This window comes from Vidua chalybeata, chromosome 5 (genome assembly GCF_026979565.1).
Source record: "Vidua chalybeata isolate OUT-0048 chromosome 5, bVidCha1 merged haplotype, whole genome shotgun sequence".
Classification (NCBI taxonomy): domain Eukaryota; kingdom Metazoa; phylum Chordata; class Aves; order Passeriformes; family Viduidae; genus Vidua; species Vidua chalybeata.
The window spans coordinates 68,835,643-68,854,545 of NC_071534.1; the positions used below are offsets into that span (position 1 = coordinate 68,835,643).

The 18,903-nt window shown below is 48.8% G+C and overlaps 1 protein-coding gene across 7 annotated transcripts in view; it reads right to left on the reverse strand.

The window, feature by feature from the left end:
• Positions 1-12,749: 12,749 nt before the first annotated feature.
• PFKFB3 (6-phosphofructo-2-kinase/fructose-2,6-biphosphatase 3) overlaps positions 12,750-18,903 on the reverse strand; it is a 39,523-nt gene continuing 33,369 nt past the window's right edge. For 4 of the 7 annotated variants that reach the window (XM_053943372.1, XM_053943369.1, XM_053943373.1 and 1 more), the window contains one exon: positions 12,750-15,662. In XM_053943372.1, coding sequence (XP_053799347.1) covers positions 15,633-15,662 — 30 coding nt within the window. In that variant the 3' untranslated portion in view covers positions 12,750-15,632. Of the gene's footprint in view, positions 15,663-16,644; positions 16,700-18,498; positions 18,526-18,903 lie in introns of those variants that run through there. The other 3 variants (XM_053943368.1, XM_053943374.1, XM_053943371.1) reach the window with 3 other exon arrangements.

An 18,903-nucleotide genomic window follows, 5' to 3' on the forward strand; every position in this document is an offset into this window, starting at 1 on the left:
TATCTGATAGAACACCCTGTAAACTTGACACATGATTTAAAAAAAGACTGCAGTGACCTCCCAGACATCCCTGCCTGTTCTTCTGATGGTCTCAAGAAGAAAAAAAAAAAATCAAAGGAAAGTGTTCCTTTGGCCTGCTCTGTATGTGATATACACGTGGTGGTGTGGCTGGAGGAGGCTGTACCTCATGCTGACTCAGACCTGGGGCCACAAAGGTTTCTTAGCTGAAAAAATGCAAATTTGTGTCTATTCCACTGGTGGGTGGAAAAAATGCACATTTCCAGGTGCCCACAGCAAGGAGCAGTGGAAGGATGACTTCAGGTGGAGCATGTGTCGCATGGAAGCACTTTCTGCCGTGACTAAGATGAGTTGTGCCTTCTGTACCTCAGAGAGAGCAGAGGAGATGGCCAGATCTGCCTGATCCTGGCTCCCTGTCCAGTAATTGAGTCAAAGGCACGTGGGCATTTTGTCACCTAAGTCTAAACTGGACATCACACCTGCTGCTTTCTCTGGGAGCTGGGAATCACCCGCATTTCCCTTGGAGTTAAATTGTAATATGGGCACTGCTGGGGCACCTCAGTTAAGTACTGTTTGTTCCTGGGAAATTGGTGTCATAAAGGCTATAAAAGTAGATAAGGATAAAATATGCCCTTAATTGCTTGTGAGGACGGGAGCAACCAGACTTGGTCCAGACAAGAATCTCCACTTTACCCTTAATGCTTCTTCGAGTTCAAACCGGTTCAAATTCAGGAGCCTCACCAGGGCAGTGGAGAAATGCCCCGAAGATGACATCAGAATAAACCCCATCTCCATAAAATACTCAGGAAAGCTGAGAACTTCCCTCTTTTTCACACCCTGGTAGACATTGGAAAAAACCTTCCCCTGGGGCCAGTTCCCTGACCTCCAGCAGCCCATGATTACTCATCACATCGCAGGTCATTGTGACCATTTTAGACAGGAAATTTAGCTTCTCCTAAACACCCCTTATCTAATCTCCGTGGTCAGTATTTCCACCTTGCTTGCACTAAAGACAATTCCCTGTAACATCCATAAGACTGGGACAGATAAAAGGACAGTTATCATGGGGATGTGTGTGCTCAGTGAGGGGAAGCTTTTCTCACAGCTGCAACACCTCCACGTTTTGCCTGCAGCCTCATTAAATCAGAGCTTGCATGGAACTCTTCAGTGGTCATGTGATCCAGCCAGAAATTTACCTAGAATTTAGTCACATAAAGTTATTTCATTCTTCTCATGGCAGTTACCTTGAGATGATCAGGAGATTGATGCCTGCACTAGATCCATATTGATTCTGCAAAGTATAAGGGTTGCATGATTTTTTTTTTTTTTTTTAATGAACAGGAACAAGGGCACGTGGTGACAGGTCAAGGGAGAATTGCTTTTAACTGAAAGAGAGTAGGTTTAGATTGGATATTAGAAATAAATTATTCACTGTGAGAGAGGTAATGCCCTGGCACAGGTGGCCCAAAGAAGCTGTGGCTGCCCCATCCCTGGAAGTGTCCAAGGCCAGGCTGGATGGGGTCTGGAGCAATCTGGGATAGTGGAAGGTGTCCCTGCCCATGGAAATGGGGTTGGAATGAGATGGAATTTAAGTTCCTTTCCAACCCAGACTATTCTGTAACTCTTAATTAATTGCTCCTGCTGAGGTTTACTCTGGCTGGGATAACCAGTGCTGTGTGCTAACTTAATTCATCCCAGAAACATTCCCATAAAAGCCCATGCTGGTGTTAAGCACACCTAAATGTTCATAACTAGACAGATGGAGAAAAGATGAACATGTGTGTGTGTGCCAGGACTGAAATGGCATCATCTGTCATGCATTCACTCTTGCAAACATCTGATTTGTGCATTATTAATGCCAAGGCACCCAGATTATCACTTCCAGCGCTGTGTACTCATACGTAGGTGAACGTGGGTGGATAGAGATACGTGTCTGTTAAATGCTTCAGCATACACACATGAATATGTAAAAAATTCTGAGTGCAATATTAGAAAAGGATAGACAAATGTGTGATGCAGAGGAGAAGTTCAGATATCCAAAAAGAAATCTTGTGCACCTAGATGTCAAATTGCTAGAAATCCCAACATTATTTATAAGAAATCTTGCCAGCTCCTTTCCTCCCCTGCCTTAGCAGATGAAAGTGTGCCCAGGTTTGCTGGGATCAAAGGAATCCATCATCCACGAATGAGTGTGTGCCCCCGTGACACAGAAACAAATATTTGGATGCTGACTGGCAATAAATAAATACCTGCCAGTGTTTATTCCACACCCCAGGGTGGGGCTGGCGCTCAGGCTGATCAAGTGAGTCCCTTTTGTGTTTGTTTTGTCGGTCTCCGGGGGGCTTTTCCTGTCCTTTCCCAGCCCTCTGGTGGGGTTTGGCAGGCAGGGTCTGACAGTGCTGCTCTGTGTGACAGGAAAAGCTGCGGAGGTGGGCTGGGGACCGGCTCATCAAGGAGGTTTAATGAGCAGTGTGGGGAAAGGAGAAGCATCTCCCTAAATACAGAGTGAGTCAAACTCACCTCTGGCAAAGGGAGAAGAAGACCTGGAGCAGAGGAGGTGTTGACAAGGCACCGTATGTGCTCTCAGTCACATCCTCTGCTGTTTACTCCAGCTGCAGGGATGTGAGCAGAAGTAAAACCTGATTTAGGTCACATATGCCTTTCTCTTTGCTCAGTGCTGGAGTCAAAACATCCCGTGGGCAAGAGGAGGAGGAGATGAGGACCGAGTGCATTGTCTGGGAGATGAGATAGGACTTGATGCACAGTCTGGACTAGGAACCAGGCCATTTCTCCCAGCAGAGAGTTGGTTTTGCTTCTCTCTAAAACCTTCTTTTCTGTTGTTGTTGTTGATTCATGACAGGTAAGTTTGACTTATCTGAGACTTTATTTTCATAATCAAGAAGCTTTGCATACCTAAAGAACTCTGTTGCCAGGTTGTTCTTTAAAGCAAACTCTAGCTGGCAAGGAATTTGTTAGATCTATGCACCTAAACAATAGGTATTGTTTGCTTCCTCATCTCCTGGCCACCCACCCAGCCTGTCCAGTGCAGCCTCTGGGTTCTGCATAAAACCATGTGCCCTTGGAGTCAGGAGTCACTTTGGGACCTCTGACGACCATCTGCTGAGCAAAGCCAGAAGGAGCTGTGCCAAGAGCCCCACTCCAGGTAACCCAAAGCACCTGACTCCATCTCATGCAATTTAGATGTGGGGCAGTGGTAGAACCATCACTTCCAGAGATGGGGCAGCAACAGCTTCTTTGGGCAACCTGTGCCACCTTAGACCTTCTCAGCCAAGAATTTCTTCATTTTATCTAAATGATAAATCTCCCCTCTTTTAGTTTAAAACCCTTCCTCCTTGTCCTATCACCATCTGCCTATGTAAAAAAATCACCCTCCTTTTTATAAACCCCCCTTCAGGTACCAGGAGGTGTTTTAAGGAATCCCTGGAGCCTTCTCTTCCCCAGCTCTCCCTGGGGTCCTGTCTCCAGAGCAGAGGGGCTCCAGCCCTTGGAGCATCTCCATGGCCTCCTCTGGACTATCATCTCCAGCAGCTCCACATCCTTCTGCTGTTGGGGTCCCAGAGCTGGAGGCAGCTCTGCAGGTGAGGTCTCACTGCAGTAAGGCAGAGAGGGAGAATCTCCTCCCTCCAGCGCTGCCCACACTTCCTGTGATGCAGCCCAGGATGCCCTTCAGTCACGACTCCAGTGAGTAAACTGGAAGGAACCCTCTCACCAGGAGGCCACACGTAGGGACGGATCACAAGATCAGTGCTGCTGGTTGTCTCTGCTCTCCCAACAGCAGAGAAGGAAAAGGAGTCTTCAAGCCCTGTGACCAAGCAGTGGGAGAGCTCTCCACCATCTGCCTGCTGGTAAATTAAACACGAACTTTGCCTAGGCACACGCCAGTTACTGGAAAAGGCTGACTGTGACATGTGGTGACACCCTCCCCCTCGCTTCCTCTCTCCCCCCCGTGTGAACGCAGCCGTGACTCCGGAGCAGCTGAGCCAGCGCCAGGCAGAAATGCAAATCTCAGCCACTTCTTCCACTCACCACGTGTGACTGCATCCAGCAGAGAAATAACCACTCACAGCCCCTGTCTGCCTCCCAGGAGGAGCCAAACCTGCCTGCCTCCTGCAGGCTCTGTAGAAATGGGTGGGCAGAATGCACCTGAAGTCCAGCAGTTTTATGGAGCTGCAAATTTTGCTGCAAATTTCTGGTTGCCTTGGCAGCATCTGCTTTAAATCAAAGCATCAACACTAATAAATGTAATGTCAAGAAGCTAAAGGAAGTAAATATCCAGTTTGGACATCAGTTAGAGGTTGTCCTGTGCTTCATGACTCCTCTGCTCCATCAGCAGATGGTGATAGGACCAGAAGGAACAGTTTCAAACCAAAAGAGGAGAGATTTGGATTAGATGTTATGAGGAAATCTTTACTCAAAGAGTAGTAAAGTACTGGAATAAGTTGCCTGGAGAAACTGGGACTGCCCCATCCCTGGAAGTGTTCAAGGCTAGGTTGGATGGGGCTTGCAGCAACCTGGTCTCATGGAAGGTGTACCAGCCCATGACAGGGGGTGGAAAAAGATGATCTTGAAGGTTCCTTCCAGCCCAAACCACCCTGTGATTCTGTCAGCATCTGCCCCATTAGACAACATCCCTTCTGCTGCAATCCCCCAGCCCCAGCAGATCCTGAACTAGAAGGCAGTGACCAAAGTGAGGGGAGAGCACGAGGCTGATGTGCCCTGTGCACACTGCTTGCTTGGGATTGCCTAATAGCAGGCCTCAGGACTGCAGAAAATCCATAACTGGGACCATGGGGGAGGAGGGGGCTGCTGGCTCTGGGGGGCAGGGAGGATGTGTTTCCACCTTGTCTCTCTTTAGGAAGACACCCTGGCTATGTTTGAAAGCAAAATGGGCTCCACATCTGAGCCCTGGTTTTGATCTCTTCCCATACCGGTTCATGACTCAAACTGATGGAGATCCAGGTGGCTGTGTGACTCTTCCTAGAGGCTCTAACAGAAATTCATCCCTCCAGGAATCACTGAAGTACCCCAGGGGATCACAGAGAGTGAGAAATGAGGCAATTCACCACTTCTGTCAGACCCTTCCTGGACAAATAAACCAAACACAGGGTTTGAGCTCCAACAGATCTATCCTGAATCCACGCTCTGGATCCCTCTCTGACCTCCTGGCTCCCAAGATGTGCAGAGGAGCTCATGCCACTCCCAGACATAACAACAGTGATAGTAACAAAGACAACATTGATAATAGTAATAATAAAGATACAGCTTTTCTGTCTATCAAGGCCAGACCTGCCTTGGGGTGATTTGCACACATACAGACACCAGCACAAGGGGCAACTTCCAGTGGTTCAACAACCAGAGCTGGCAGCTGAAGGGGGAAATATTTTGTGCCTCTGCCCCAAAACTATGCAAAACCAGGTGTTTTCCCACAGCTCTCCCCTTCTATGTGCAAGTGGTGGGGATGGAGCTTCCCTCTGAGTGTTGGGACTTTCCTGGGGCTGTGCACGGTGTGGCCATGGAGTGAATCATGCTCATGTGGCTGCAGCTGCTCCCAGTCCTGCCCAGTTCATCCATCATGGTTATTGCCCCCCTGACAGCAGAATGCTGCCCTCAGCTCTGTTCACAGACCCTCTGGTTACAATCCACACAACCCTGTGGTCCACAGGCTGCACCTGTGGTCAAGATCCTTCTCAGTGTGCCTCAAATAAGGAGCTGATTTGAGCAGTCTGATTTATTTTGGGAGAGTACCTTTGGACAATAGACACCCCCAGCTGATGCAGGTACCCAAACTGGGTGATGGGGACAATGTGACTGCATCCCTGAGCCCTGGCATCCCCTGCACTGCTCCTGGTTAGTCCAGGCCACACACCAGGGACACACCAAAACTCCACTGATGCACTGATGACCCCTGCCCTGACCCTGTTGGTTTGCCAGTATAAACACAGCCTGGCATGTAGATGCAGGAGAGCTTCAATTTTTGACAAACCAACATTTTCATCTCCGAAAAAGAGCTCACCCAGAAGAATCCTGCATGGCTCTGCCTGCATTCCCAGCCTTCCTTAAACACAGATGACTTCTCCCAGCAGCCACAGCCCTGCTATGATCCCTGCCTGCTCGGATGAGCTCCTACAGACAGTGGCTATAAATAATCCCAGCCAGCTCCTACAGCCAGTGGCTATAAATAACCCAGATTTAGTTACAGCAGGCATGACCAATACACAGTAATTTGCTTTTTGTACATAGTTGCTTGGGCCCTTTGGTTAATTACCTAGAAGAGGATGCTACTGGATTTCCACCCTGGAATACATCACTTTTTGGTGGCTTCAGTGCTGTACCCTGTCTCAGCAGAGGTGATGATAACCCTGAGAGGGTTGCAGCTAATGGGATCTGTCTGAAACACATTCAGTTCACCCGAGGACACCAGGCCTGACTCTGATACAGCCATTAGGTCCATTTCCTTGGGTGGATTTGTTCCTAAGCCCTCCCAGTAAATGTTTCCTTATCCTGAGGTATCTTGATCTATGGCATTACCTATTGAGGCATGAGGGGATTGTGAATCAGAGTGCATCTCCCAGCAGCCTGGCCTTGGACTCCACCCTTCAAAACTGGACCCAGACCTCTTCCAGAGATGGATCCCACAGCTGTTTATCTCAAATCAGCTCTTCAAAACAATAGAGGAATTTGGCAGCTGCTTAGTATTTCCCTTTAGCTTTGCACAAGGGCAAACACATCCCCTTTTGGAGCAGGGACAGTTTGTTTGTGCTCATTTAGCACTTTTGACACTGATTTTCTGGACAGTTGGTGTTTATTCGTTTTTGCTTGTGTTTCTTTTGGCACTGATGTGTTTCTTTTGGCACTTTTGACACTGATGGTTTCGTTTTAGTCGTTCTGTGAGGAGCCAGGAGTGGTATGTAATGATCCACATGGGTCCCTTCCAACCTGAGATGTTCTACACTTCTACAGCTTTGATCCATAGCCTGCAAGAGATGCACAGACATGAGGACTCCATCCACAGCCGGTGGATGGGCTGGACATTGGGATTGTATAGGCTCCTGCATGCTCTTGGCAAACATCATACTTTCCAAAAATCCTGGCTGTGCCAAAGACAAGCCATGAAACCAAATCCTCTCCCCCAGGCTAGCACAAAAACCAACCCTCCAGGGCGCCCAGAAAGGGAAACAATTTGCAATGCATTGCGCTGCTGTCGGGAAGTACCTGAGAGGCAGATCCCCAGGCTGCATTTGTCGGGGGGAAAAAGAAATGAAGAGGCCTCTAAAGGAGCTGCAGCACTGAAATTACAGTCTCAGACACACAACCAAACCGTGGCAATGGCAGCCCATCAGCCAAGCCCAACACGTGCATGGGCTCACCCGGTGGCGTCCCTGCCATTGCCTGGCTTAGCTTAACCCTCCCAGCTCTGCTGAGTCGGCCTTTCTGCGGGAAAATCAGCTTCACAGCCGAGGCAAAAAGCCAACCCGGGCTGGCTGACACCTTGACAGCCCTAAATCAGCCTCCAGCCCGTCCTTCCCGGCCCTGGGGCAGCCGTGCAGGCACAGGGCAGCAGAGCTTTGCTAGGAGAGGCTTCGGGAGGAAGGTGCAGACAGGCTCAGATCAGCTTAGCAGATAGGAAGGTAATTAATACCCGTGATAAAACCACCAAGGGCAGACAGGTGGGCTTTGTGCTCCGGCCTAGACCTCCCAGCCTCTCTCCCTGTCTGGGGCACTGCTGACAGAGCTGCTGAGAGCATTTCCAGGGATGACAGTGAGGTGCCAGAGGCACCACGCTGGGTCACATCTGCATTCCCAAGGTTGCTCCTCTCTGCTGGGTCTCCCAGGAGGTGCCTGGGGGTGGGCAAGGTGGGCACCCAGCCCTGTGCCTGACAAGGGCAGTGAAAACCTCATTTCATCATCAATGAGTGATAAAGGGTCACCCCCATTCTCCCATCAGTGGTTCTTCTTCCCCCAGCATTACTCCAGTGCAGGGTTTTCCAACAAGGGAATATTTTTTTCAAAAAAGGCCAACGCTTCTTTAAAAACATCTTTGGCAAAACAGGGAAAATGATATGTCAGTTCATGAGGTCAAAAAGAGCTTCAGAAATTTTGAAAAATATCAGTTTCCATCCCATTTGGACAGGAAGGTATTTTTATTTTTATTTACGTTTAAAAAAGAAGATCTCTGGTGAACCGAGATCCTTGGTTTTCAGCCAGCTGTAACCATGAGTCCTTCAAACCCTTTATTACAACTTTTCTGGCTTAATTCACTTTCTTCCCAGTCCCATCTCTCTCCAGGGTTTGCTGACTCCTGCAAGCGATTTTATTTAAGGGATGCAGGTGGACTTCTTTCCCCTCTGCAACAGAACCCATCACGGGCAAAATTGTGCCAAAAAAGAGGCTTAGTGCAGTGGCCATGCTCAGAAATATTCACCATAAACCAGTTAACAAGTCTGGAAAGGCATCCCAGTCATTATTACAAATTAATTATGATGAATATAAACTTTTTATTATTTTCTTATGCCTTGCTTATACAGCAGCCAGTCCTTGCTGGGTAATTTATAGCCAGATAATAACCTCCCTGTACCAAGTGACTTCAAAAAGGCTCATCCACACCAATGGTGGTGTAAAGATGTCATTGAGAAAGTGCCCAAATGGATGATAGGAAAGACTGGGACAAAATACCAAAACAATGCTGAAGCATGAGGCAGGCAGAGAGGTTAAGGGGGATGTGTGGCAGGAGAGCACATCTGAAGTTGTCACAGGTGAACCACGGCTGGCAGGAGGAGTGAGTGAGTCAGGGCACCACCGTGGTGTCACTGATGGGAGAGGGTGACATTAATACTGTCTGAAAGGGAAAAGAGCAGCCCTGGACTGCCAGGGTAAGTCACAGTCCCTGCAGCAGCACCAGTGGGAGAGGCAGGAAGGAGATCAGCCATGAGCACGATCACGACCCTGACATGCAGGTGACAGTGTGAGGGGACACCCAAGGACAGCGTGCCTGCAGCAGAGAGTGCATGGGGTGACCTGTGTGAGAGCCACAGCCTCCTGTCCCCCTCTGCCACTGGTGGATCAGTGCCCTGGGGTAACGAGTGGGTAGAGATGGACCAAGAACCAGAGAAATGCAAGGTGACATTTGCACGGTGGGACTCCCAAAGGAGGACATCGATATTTTTAGGTGCCACCAACCTCTAAAGCAACACATCCCCTGCTCGCCAGAAAGCCTTCTCCTCTCTTCATCTCCAGCTCTGCCCACAGGTTGGCACCCAGCTTTGGTGGAGGCATCCAACACAGGCTCTCCAGTCTGGTTTGGATGACATTTATCAAAATGCTGGGTTTTCCTTCTGCTGATGCTCAGGCAGTCATTTGGGTGGATGAAGGCAGCAAACGGCAAGACCCAGCTCTGGAAATACCTCCTCATAATGACCAAAATCACAGCTTAATTGTGGGGTTTGAGCTGCAGCTAGAAATATCTGGATTTGGGGCTGTGCTCATTCTTGAGCTGTCCTCCCCCATGGTAATTATTCGTTAGGTCTTAATTACTGCTTCTCTTTGTAGCTCTAATTCAGCTGCATTTTTTGGTCACAACCTCTGCTGCCACCCACTTCTAGCTTCTTCTACAAAGAGCACTCAGATACCTCTTAAAGATCAAATAATGTTTGCTGGTGTCTGGCCAGGAGTGGGTGCAGTATCAGAGTCTGCACTTTCTACTAGAGGGAGAAGCAATTCATAAAGCCTGGGGGATCCTGAATGTTGTCCCTTCAGGCCATGTTAGATCTGAGTCTCAGATCAGCAAGGAAAAAAAATCCTCTCCCTGTGCAGGAAGCTGGGTGGACAGATTCATCAGCTGGGTTTTATCTGGCTTGCCCTGAAGCTCACCAGACTCAGTTGTCACAGTGTAAATTAGATTTTCCTTAGGATTGTGGGAGATAACATCCAGAGAAGACCTCTCAAGGCATTTAGCCCACCATCAGCTGAGCTGGAGCTGCTGGGTACACCCACGTCCTCCCCAGAGCAGACACAGCTCCTGGGGGTGGACCACACAGCAGGGCACTTCCAGGGGGAGCATGAGAGATGTAGGCACTGTAAATTAATTTCCTAGAATAGAATCATAGGATAGTTTGGGTTGGAAGGGACACTTAAAGGTTCTCCTGTCCAACATCCCTGCAATGAGCAGGAACATCTTCAGCTAGATCAGGTTTATGGGGTTGTGTCAATGCTTTTGGTGTTGACTCTTACCACTGCTCCTCCATCCACATGATGTAGTGTCCTCCAGCATTGCTGACAAATAGATTCAATTTTGATACACTTTTTTTACCCCCCCACTCCACTCAGCCTCAAAGAGGACACAGTTGGACACACAAACAAGGGAAATGTGAGGGAAAAATATTCACAACCACGCAGCTTTCCATTAACCATGAATGCAACACGGGCTTCCCTGGGGATGGGGAAGGAACCCTGACTTTTGGCAGAGTTTAGGCACGGAGCAGCAAGACTCTGATTTACACAGAGCTAGAACCCAGCCAGATCTCTGGCCACCTCCATGAGACCTGTGTGTCCACAGAATGCATCTAAGCCTAGGGATTCAAACCCTTCCCAATACCTCCACTTCTGTCTAAAAAAGAAGAAAGGGGAGATGATTTATGCCACATCTCAACATAAATATATTCCTCCCAGGGACGTCTTGGTTGCAGCAAAACTGCACAAGTGCATCTAGACGCCTGGAAATATTGCAATTAATTCCTACTAGAGCCCCTTGCAAAGCGACTCCCGAAAAGAGCAGTTTCTTTTTTATCTTTTTTTCTCACAGATGGATAAAAAAGAAGAAAAACCCCATCCAATGCCGTGAGGACAGTCACTCCCCAGCCGGAGGCAGGTGAGCCGGTGCCGGCTGTGCTTCATCCAATGTGTTGCATTGTAAAGGTTTGCCCGTGGTTTAATTAATCCCAGACACATTCCTGAGCCATCAATCAGAGCTGAGTCAGCCAGCGTGACTGGCCTGCCCTTTTTATTTTTTTTTTTTTTAGCCATCACAAGTTCTCTCGCCTTGTTTGCCAGCAGTGAGCTGGGGGTTTATTCCTTTTTTTTTTTTTTTTTTTAATAAAAATGGGACTTGACTGGGAGCAGGGAAATGTTCCTGCTGTCGAGTATAACCTTTAAAGCTGCACTGCCTCGAGGAGCTTCTCCTCTCTGGGATGCTGCTACAGAATGCATCACATGGAAGAAAAAGAAAGGATGCTGCTGCCTGGGATGGCATTGGAACCTGATTCCCCTCCCTTACTTGGGGGTGGTGTGACACAAGCCCCATCGTGCACATGGAAAATAGAAGAGATTTTTGGATTGGGGGCATTTTCTTACAGAAAATGCCTTGGAAACGCTGCCCAAAGCCATTCTCAGGGAGGCAAAACCTTCCCCCCATGCTCTTCCCACAAGGACAAGGTTTTATCAGGGCTTCCAAAGAGCCCCTGCCTGCCCTGGGGAGGGCAGGGGAGCTGCACTGATGTTGTGGCTTCGTGTGACCTCAGCCCACCCCGGCTGGAGGTGTTATCAGAGCCCCTGCAGGACTCCCTGTGAGGCGGGTGCAAGGCTGCATGCATTGCCCTAAAACAAGTGTTTCGTCTCTGCCTGGTTCAAGGAGACAGCCAGGTGGCTAGAGATAAAAAATAAAGGCTAAAAAAAAAAATTAAAATCTTGTGGCTGCTGGATTTCCCAGAGAGCACGAGGGCACCCCTGCCCTCAGGATGCACGCAGGGATGAGCATGGCCACAAGCTCACAGCTCAGCATGTCCACCCAGAAAATATTATTGCAGATGCCTCAATCACACTTAAAATAAGAGAACACCCCCCTTGGTGAGATGGCCTGGAGCACAGAGCAACTGGGAGAAGGGAGATGATCCCTGTGCACCCCAAAAGCTCTGGCCCAAAGCAAGGCCTGAGAGGCTCTGCCAGCCCAGGGGAGAGCAGAGCAAAGGCTGCACATCACCAGCAGGAGCCAAAGCACGGAGCTGAGCTGGGATGCACAGCACTCTGCACATTTTGGCCCCTTTAGCTCCCCACAAGCTTCTAGAGCTACAACTCCCATAGTGGGACAGGCCTCTAATCACAGAAGCATCCACTCAAGATGTGCTCCCAAAAATCATGTCAAATTACACCTTTCTCTGCCTTCTTCTACTTTTTCTCTGGAACAATTAATTAATATTAAATTAATTAAGGAAAAACCCACACACAGGTTTACAGGGAACTTTTCTTGAAGGCGGCAGCTGTTCTTCTGCCTTCAGGGCAAAGACAGCACTTATCTCAGGGCACAGCTCTTGTCCAGCCCTTCACTTAGCACGCACATATTTTATTTCAAGAAATAAACTAGGTTTGAATAAATGCCTAGTCCTGCCTAATTTGCACCCTAGATTTAGATCTAGGCAGGACAAGTCCCAGTACATCACTTTTCTACTCAAGAGTGATGGAGCATGTACAGCTTGGGGGGCATTTGGTTGTCCTAAGTAGGTGTTAACACTTGTGGAATTCATAGAATGGTTTGAAAAACACCTTCTCCAAGCCCCCTTCAGCTCATACTTCCAGGCATGGAGCATCCACAATCTCTCTTTTATGATAGTTTTTATTTACAAGGCACAGGACCACATGTGTCAGGCAGCACAGGGTGGCACATGGTGACCCTTAGGGCCTGAGAGCCTGGTTTCTGACACAAGGAAGAACCAGATCACATCTGTATTTCAACAAGGTATTTTATTGGTCCAGCAACTGCAAAATATACAAATTTCTGAAAGGCATATCCTGTTTTTAAGCTGGCACAGCTTTATATCAGGCAATTATTCCAGATGTATGTACAGAACAGTTAACATACCACAAATCAAAAAAAAAAAAGAAAGTAGTCCCAAGTAACTACACCCTTCTCTCCAAGCTTTGCAGTATACATTAAATAAATAAAAAGTGCTTTGCTATTTTAAAAAATTAAAAAAATAAATTCAAGTATCACAAAGGAAAACAAACCAGAGAGAGAGAAAAGATAAAGGTGGGGGAAGAAATCATTGGTGTGATTTGACATGTCCTCTCTCCCAGTCTGCCTTGGCTGTGGCATCAACTGCCCAGTCCTTGGCTCTGTTAACCAAAAAGATGGACAGTAACTTTTTGGGGGCAGTTGTGATGGCACAGGGCTGACACCATCACACCAAGCCCTCTAGCACAAGAGGAACTGAAGAGAGCAGTTTTCCCAGTGCTGCAAAAAACACCATGTTCGAATTTCAGGGTTTTGTAGACCTACTGAGACATCTATTATTACTAAAGGATGAAAAATTAGGGCCATTTTGGTTTTTTATATATATATATATATATATATATATTTATATATATACACACAAATACACACCAAAACATCCGTGCAATTACATGTGTACAGGATTGATCTCGGGGCAGCCAGACGTCATGTTTGTATTTGCTGGCTTATCTTTTTGCAGCAGCAGGAGGAGAGAGATAAAAACTCCCCACAGAAGGAGGAAGTTGAAAAGAGCCAAGTGAGTGGCCTCCCCAAAACATTCATTTATCTGAAAGGCAGAGAAACCGAAAGCGCAGCTGCCACCCAGGGCACAAGGGGAGAAGTCTGCTTTTAATGAGGCTATTAAAACAGAAATAAAGCAGGGGGGGGGAGGGGGAGTGTTCTTTGTTTTATCTGTACAGGAATATGATACACATATGCACAAGCTCACACAGGCAGGGCACTGCCAGGACTGTCACCCCCGTGGCACACGGGCTGAGCGTGGCCCCAGAGCCCTCCCGCCGTCGGTGCCGCTCCGAGCACGGGGCCGAAGCGCGAGGCACTGTGGTTCACCTTTTCCCAAAGGTGAAAAAACAGACCAAACCCACCCCCCAAAACACGCACACGCTCACAGGAAGACCATCTCTCCACCAAACCTCTCCGATCCCATCTCTGGGGATGGTGCTCCCTGCACAGGGTCCTGGGGAATGGCATGGGAAGGATGAATCCAAAGGGTTGCCCACCTCCAGTTCCCCAGCCTAGTGCTGCAGGAGGGGTGGCTGCCTTCACCTCAAAAAAAAAAAAATCTGTAAGATGGGCATGGAGAAGATGTTGCATATAGGTGGGGGGGAAAAAAAACCCAACCCAAAGCCCTAAAAAAATTTCCAAAATCCACAGATTTTCGCACAAAGCAATAGTGGTTAATTGCCATTTTTAACTGCTGTGTCCCAGCCTGGGACAGGCTGCCAACAAGGGATCTTTATGGATCAAACCACTGGGAGTTGGCTGATGGAGTCAGTCAGGTCCTCACCCTGTTCCCCCCCACCTCAAACACTGCAACTACTATTATTTTGTAGTCCCAGATTTCCAGCATGCAAAATACAATTAAAAACAAACAGAAAAGGTTGCCTGTATTCAGGCTTCCCCTGTCAAGGGGCACAACTAGGAAAAAAATAAAGTAGTTATGCTTCTGCCACAAATAAAGTGCAAAAACCAAGCAGTTTCTAAGTATACACATATACACACACACACAATGTGTGCATGTATATATAAAATTTAAAAAGTACAGACAAAACTGTCCCTTCTTGTGGCTCTTTGCAGTCAGACTGGGACTCCTGCAACCCAGCCAGATCTCTGGCCACCTCCATGAGACCTGTGTGTCTACAAAATGCATCTAAGGCTAGGGATTCAAACCCTTCCCAATACCTCCACTTCCATCTGAAAAAGAAGAAAGGGGAGATGAAGTACCAGCACAGCACTTCAAACAGTGCTCATCCTCCCCAAAATTCAACCCATGCCTGAACACAGACCATCCCTGGGTGCTCCCCAAGATGAAAGCATCACCCAAGCCCCTGCTGGCATGGTTCCTCGTGCACTGCTTGCATCTTTCAACCAGTTTTAGCAGCAGATCTACATTCTCTGCAAACCCCTTTAAGGTATATGTTGATTAAAAAAAAAAAAAAAAGTGAAAGAATGGGTTGGTTTTTTTTATTAAACCCAGCAGTTCTTGCAGTGAAAGAGCTCACACAGCTGCTTTCCTGGTGCTCACAGATCTGCATGAGCCAGGCTGGCATGTGTGACCAGCTGTAGTGTGGGTGAGGGACTGCAGCACAGCAAGTTAGGGGCTTATTCAAAAGTAATTAACAACATTAATTAAAAAAAAAAAATGCAAAACCCCTGTACCCACCCCCTTCCCCCTATTTCTCTACTAACCCCGCACCATCCACATATATACACACCCCACCCAGAGACGGATGGGCACCAATCACCTACACAGAAGACCAAAACCACTGAGAGAGAAGAAAATTAAACTCCTGTGCACCTACAGAAGCACTTTACAGCTCGCTACGACCTAACAGGATGCCGGAGAGGAGAGCAAACGCTGCAGCCTGAAGGGCTGGTGGTGACCCCGGGAGGGAGCTGGGCTCCTCCTCCGCTCTCCTGCATCCCTCCCCGCTCAGCAGCGCGGGATCTTGCGGGTGAACGGGCAGCGTGAGTGGAGCCAGCCGAGGGTCGGCCTGGCCGCGGCCGGAGGGGACCGGTTTGGAAGCAAGCTTCGGGAATGGCGATGGGATGAGAAGCTGGCGGCGCCGGCGGCCTCACAACGGTGCCCACGGAGTCACGACGGCTTCTGGGAGTTGCTCATGTTCTGGAACGAGAGGGGAAGGAGGTGTTGGGGTCAGGCTCTGGCCCAGCAGCACCTTGTGGGAACGCGTGAACAAGGGGACAAAGCCACGCACGGGTCACTACAAAGCACAGGACACTGCCCACCCGAGGAGAGGCAGGTGACTGACTCACTACTCAGCCCCTCCTCAAGCATTGCCTGGCTTTAATTACAGGCTTAGAATTTAGATATCCCTAAAATCCAAGCTGAACCCAGCACAACGCTCCCACCCCACCCTGTCTGCACTTCTGAAGCTGCTCTTTGGTCAGTACTGGGTGACAGGAGACCACATTCTTCATTCAAGCAGCCCGATTAAACATCTCTCTCCTGCTCCCCTTGAGGGTGGGCAGTGTCCCCCCTGCCTGCCAAGGACGAGGTCATTGTCCATCCTTGGCAATGCCAAGAACAGGCAGCTCCCGCTGGCTATGCCAAGGACCACCCACCACCAGTGGTGGAGCAGCAGCACAACTCCCCTGGTGACACTCCATGAGGTCTCATGGGCCCAAGAGATGCTCCAGACACAGCCCTGGTACAGAGTGATGACAACAGGCACCCACCAGCACGTGGTGAGGACCACAAAACCAGAGACAACAACCAGCTACACACAAGCAGGAGCAGCCCCCAGGAGAGATCTGCTCCACAAAAAGCCCAGGGGACCACAAGGACAGTTCCCAACTCACAGAACTACATGAAACAAGGTAGGGGGAAAAAGGACCAGGAAACAGCTAGGAAAGATTCTCCTTTTTGTTTTGTTCTTTTCTCTGTTTAGTTGGTTTTTGGCAGGGTTGTTTTTTTTTTTTGTTTGTTGGGTTTTTTTGGGGTTTTTTAATGCTTTTACTACCTAAGCTGCCTCTTATAAGCACCAGGAATCCCAGCCAGGCTACAAGGCAAAGCAGGCTGAGCTGTTCTCTCTATTGTCTAAGGAGACAGGAGGAGGGTTAGGAAAAGCCACATGCACCACAGCCATTTACCTTGGAAATATTAGCAAAGAGAAAACTTTGAGAAAGTGACAAACGGGTCTTCTTTTTAAGCATGAAAAGTGAAGGGAAGAAGAAGGGAGGGGCAATCAGGTGACTGTTCAAAAGTGCACTTTGGATAACAAAGCAAGCAAAAGGAAAATAAATCATCACGCCAAGTAGTCCCACAGCCCCCAGTCGGCTCAATCCCACAGCCAGGAGGACTCTGAGGTACTCAGCCACATCCCCAGCCTCTCCAGGTGTCCCCTGGTCCTCCTGGATGGGGGTCAAGACCCCAACAGCGAGGGCTGATGCAGTGAAGCTCCCACTACCAACCCAGGCCCACGATGCAAGTTGTGACAGAGGCACCTTCCACCTCGCCAGCCCCACACAGGTGGTGACAGTGAGGGACAAACCAATGTACAAGACAGCGGTCACTCAGAGCTAACAGCAGTGTGAATGTCACCAAGCCTTGGGTTTGGCATGTCCTTGTGGGTCCCACAATGGCAGCCTTTAAGTCCCACACTAGGAGGGGGAGACAGGCTCCCAGCAGCTGGAGATTTTAAACTTGCTGCTGCCAGCCTACACCTGGCACGGGTAAACCATCACTGCCTGCTCCAGCAAAATCTGGCACATCCATCTCCCAAACTCAACACCAGAGTGTGTTTCCAGTATCCCAGCCAGCACCAAGGCATGCAGTGCCTTTTGTTACAATGCAGATGTGAAAGCGGTGGAGAGGAGGATGGACAAAAACCAAAATTCTTTCAGAGCAACCCAAGAGGATCAGGTTTCATCAGGGGCTTTAGTGGCCACGAGCAGCAAGGAGAGGATCACAGGCATGCAGGCCATGCTGAGCAACTCAACCTCTACATGGTGATCTCACCCAACCCATCCACCAGCAAAGCCAAGTGCAACAGCCCTAACTTCCATTTACTCAAAAATTATTACTGTAAAAGGGGAAGAAATATGAGAATCAAAAGGTGCTACAGGCAAGCAGGACTGAGCTCCAGCCTGGCCATGTTAGAGCAGATCCCTCCATCCTCAGCCCACAGAACAACCCAAGCCAGGGATGCTCACAGGCTGATTTGAACTGGCCCTCAGAGGGCAGAAAGACCCCCTGGACACTACCCAGTATCAGCTCAGCCCCAAAGTCTTCCCAGTCTTTGAAAAGGCATCTGAGCACGTTTAATCAAGTCCAAAGGCTTCAAAGTTATCCAGGAGCTGTCCCTGTTCCTGTTACTCTGGGATATAACAGCCCTAAGCCAAACTGCCAGAGCCTTGATTATTCATAATTAGTGCATCAAATGCTCAAGATGTTTTTCTTTCTTAACAGAGCTAGAGAAGGACAATTTCTATTCACTCTGCCCACAACATCTAGGCTGACTGTTTCCAAAAATCCAAGTTTGCAGAACTGCAGATGGCTAGTCCCAGGATCATCCAGCTCCAGAAAACACATTCCTGAGAAGGTCAGAAGCTTCTCAAATACCTCTCTGCTACCATCACTCACAACTCAGAGCCCTCAGGAAAGACAGAGCATCCAGGACTCTCACCTAGAGTACAACACTCTATCACAGAGGAGACAGCTCCAGGAAAATACAATACCATTGCCCACAGGCATCAGAGTGAAAGTCATAATTTGCTTAATTTCACAACAAAACTGGGACATTCCATCCAGCTAGGATACAAACCAGCACCTACAGTCTCCTCTTTACCTTTCCTAAAACAAATCCCCCCACAAACCAGCAAAATATTAACTCCAAGAAATGCACACCACGTCCAGATTTTGCAACAACAGAACAACCCAGCAGGATGGCAAAAGACATGGAAAAAAGGGTTGGAAGAAGGAATAAGACGCAAGAAGGTACTTACAGGCATGCCTTCCCTAGTAAAGGCTGCAGAGAGACAGAGAGAACAGAGAGAGGCGTCAGTAACTCCGTGCCACACCAGGCAGAGGTCAGTGGACAGCAGCGAGGGGCACCGGGCAGCCAGAGCTGGCAAAAGGTTTCTTGTGAGGCTCAACCAGCCCAAGTAGAGCCCTGGGAGCTGAGACAGACCCAGCTGTCCTGGGAGGCCCGTGCAAAGCAGCAACCAAGCAGAGCAGTGGTGGAGCATGGAGCCGTTCCTCACCTGCCCGGGATCTGGGCAAGGAGGGGGACATCACACCAACACAGACAACAGGGAGAGGGGCTGGGCAAGACAGCGAGTCCAACAGGCAGCTGGTGGGAAGGGCAGCATGGCAAAGGCTCCTATAGATTATATAGGAGTCCTTA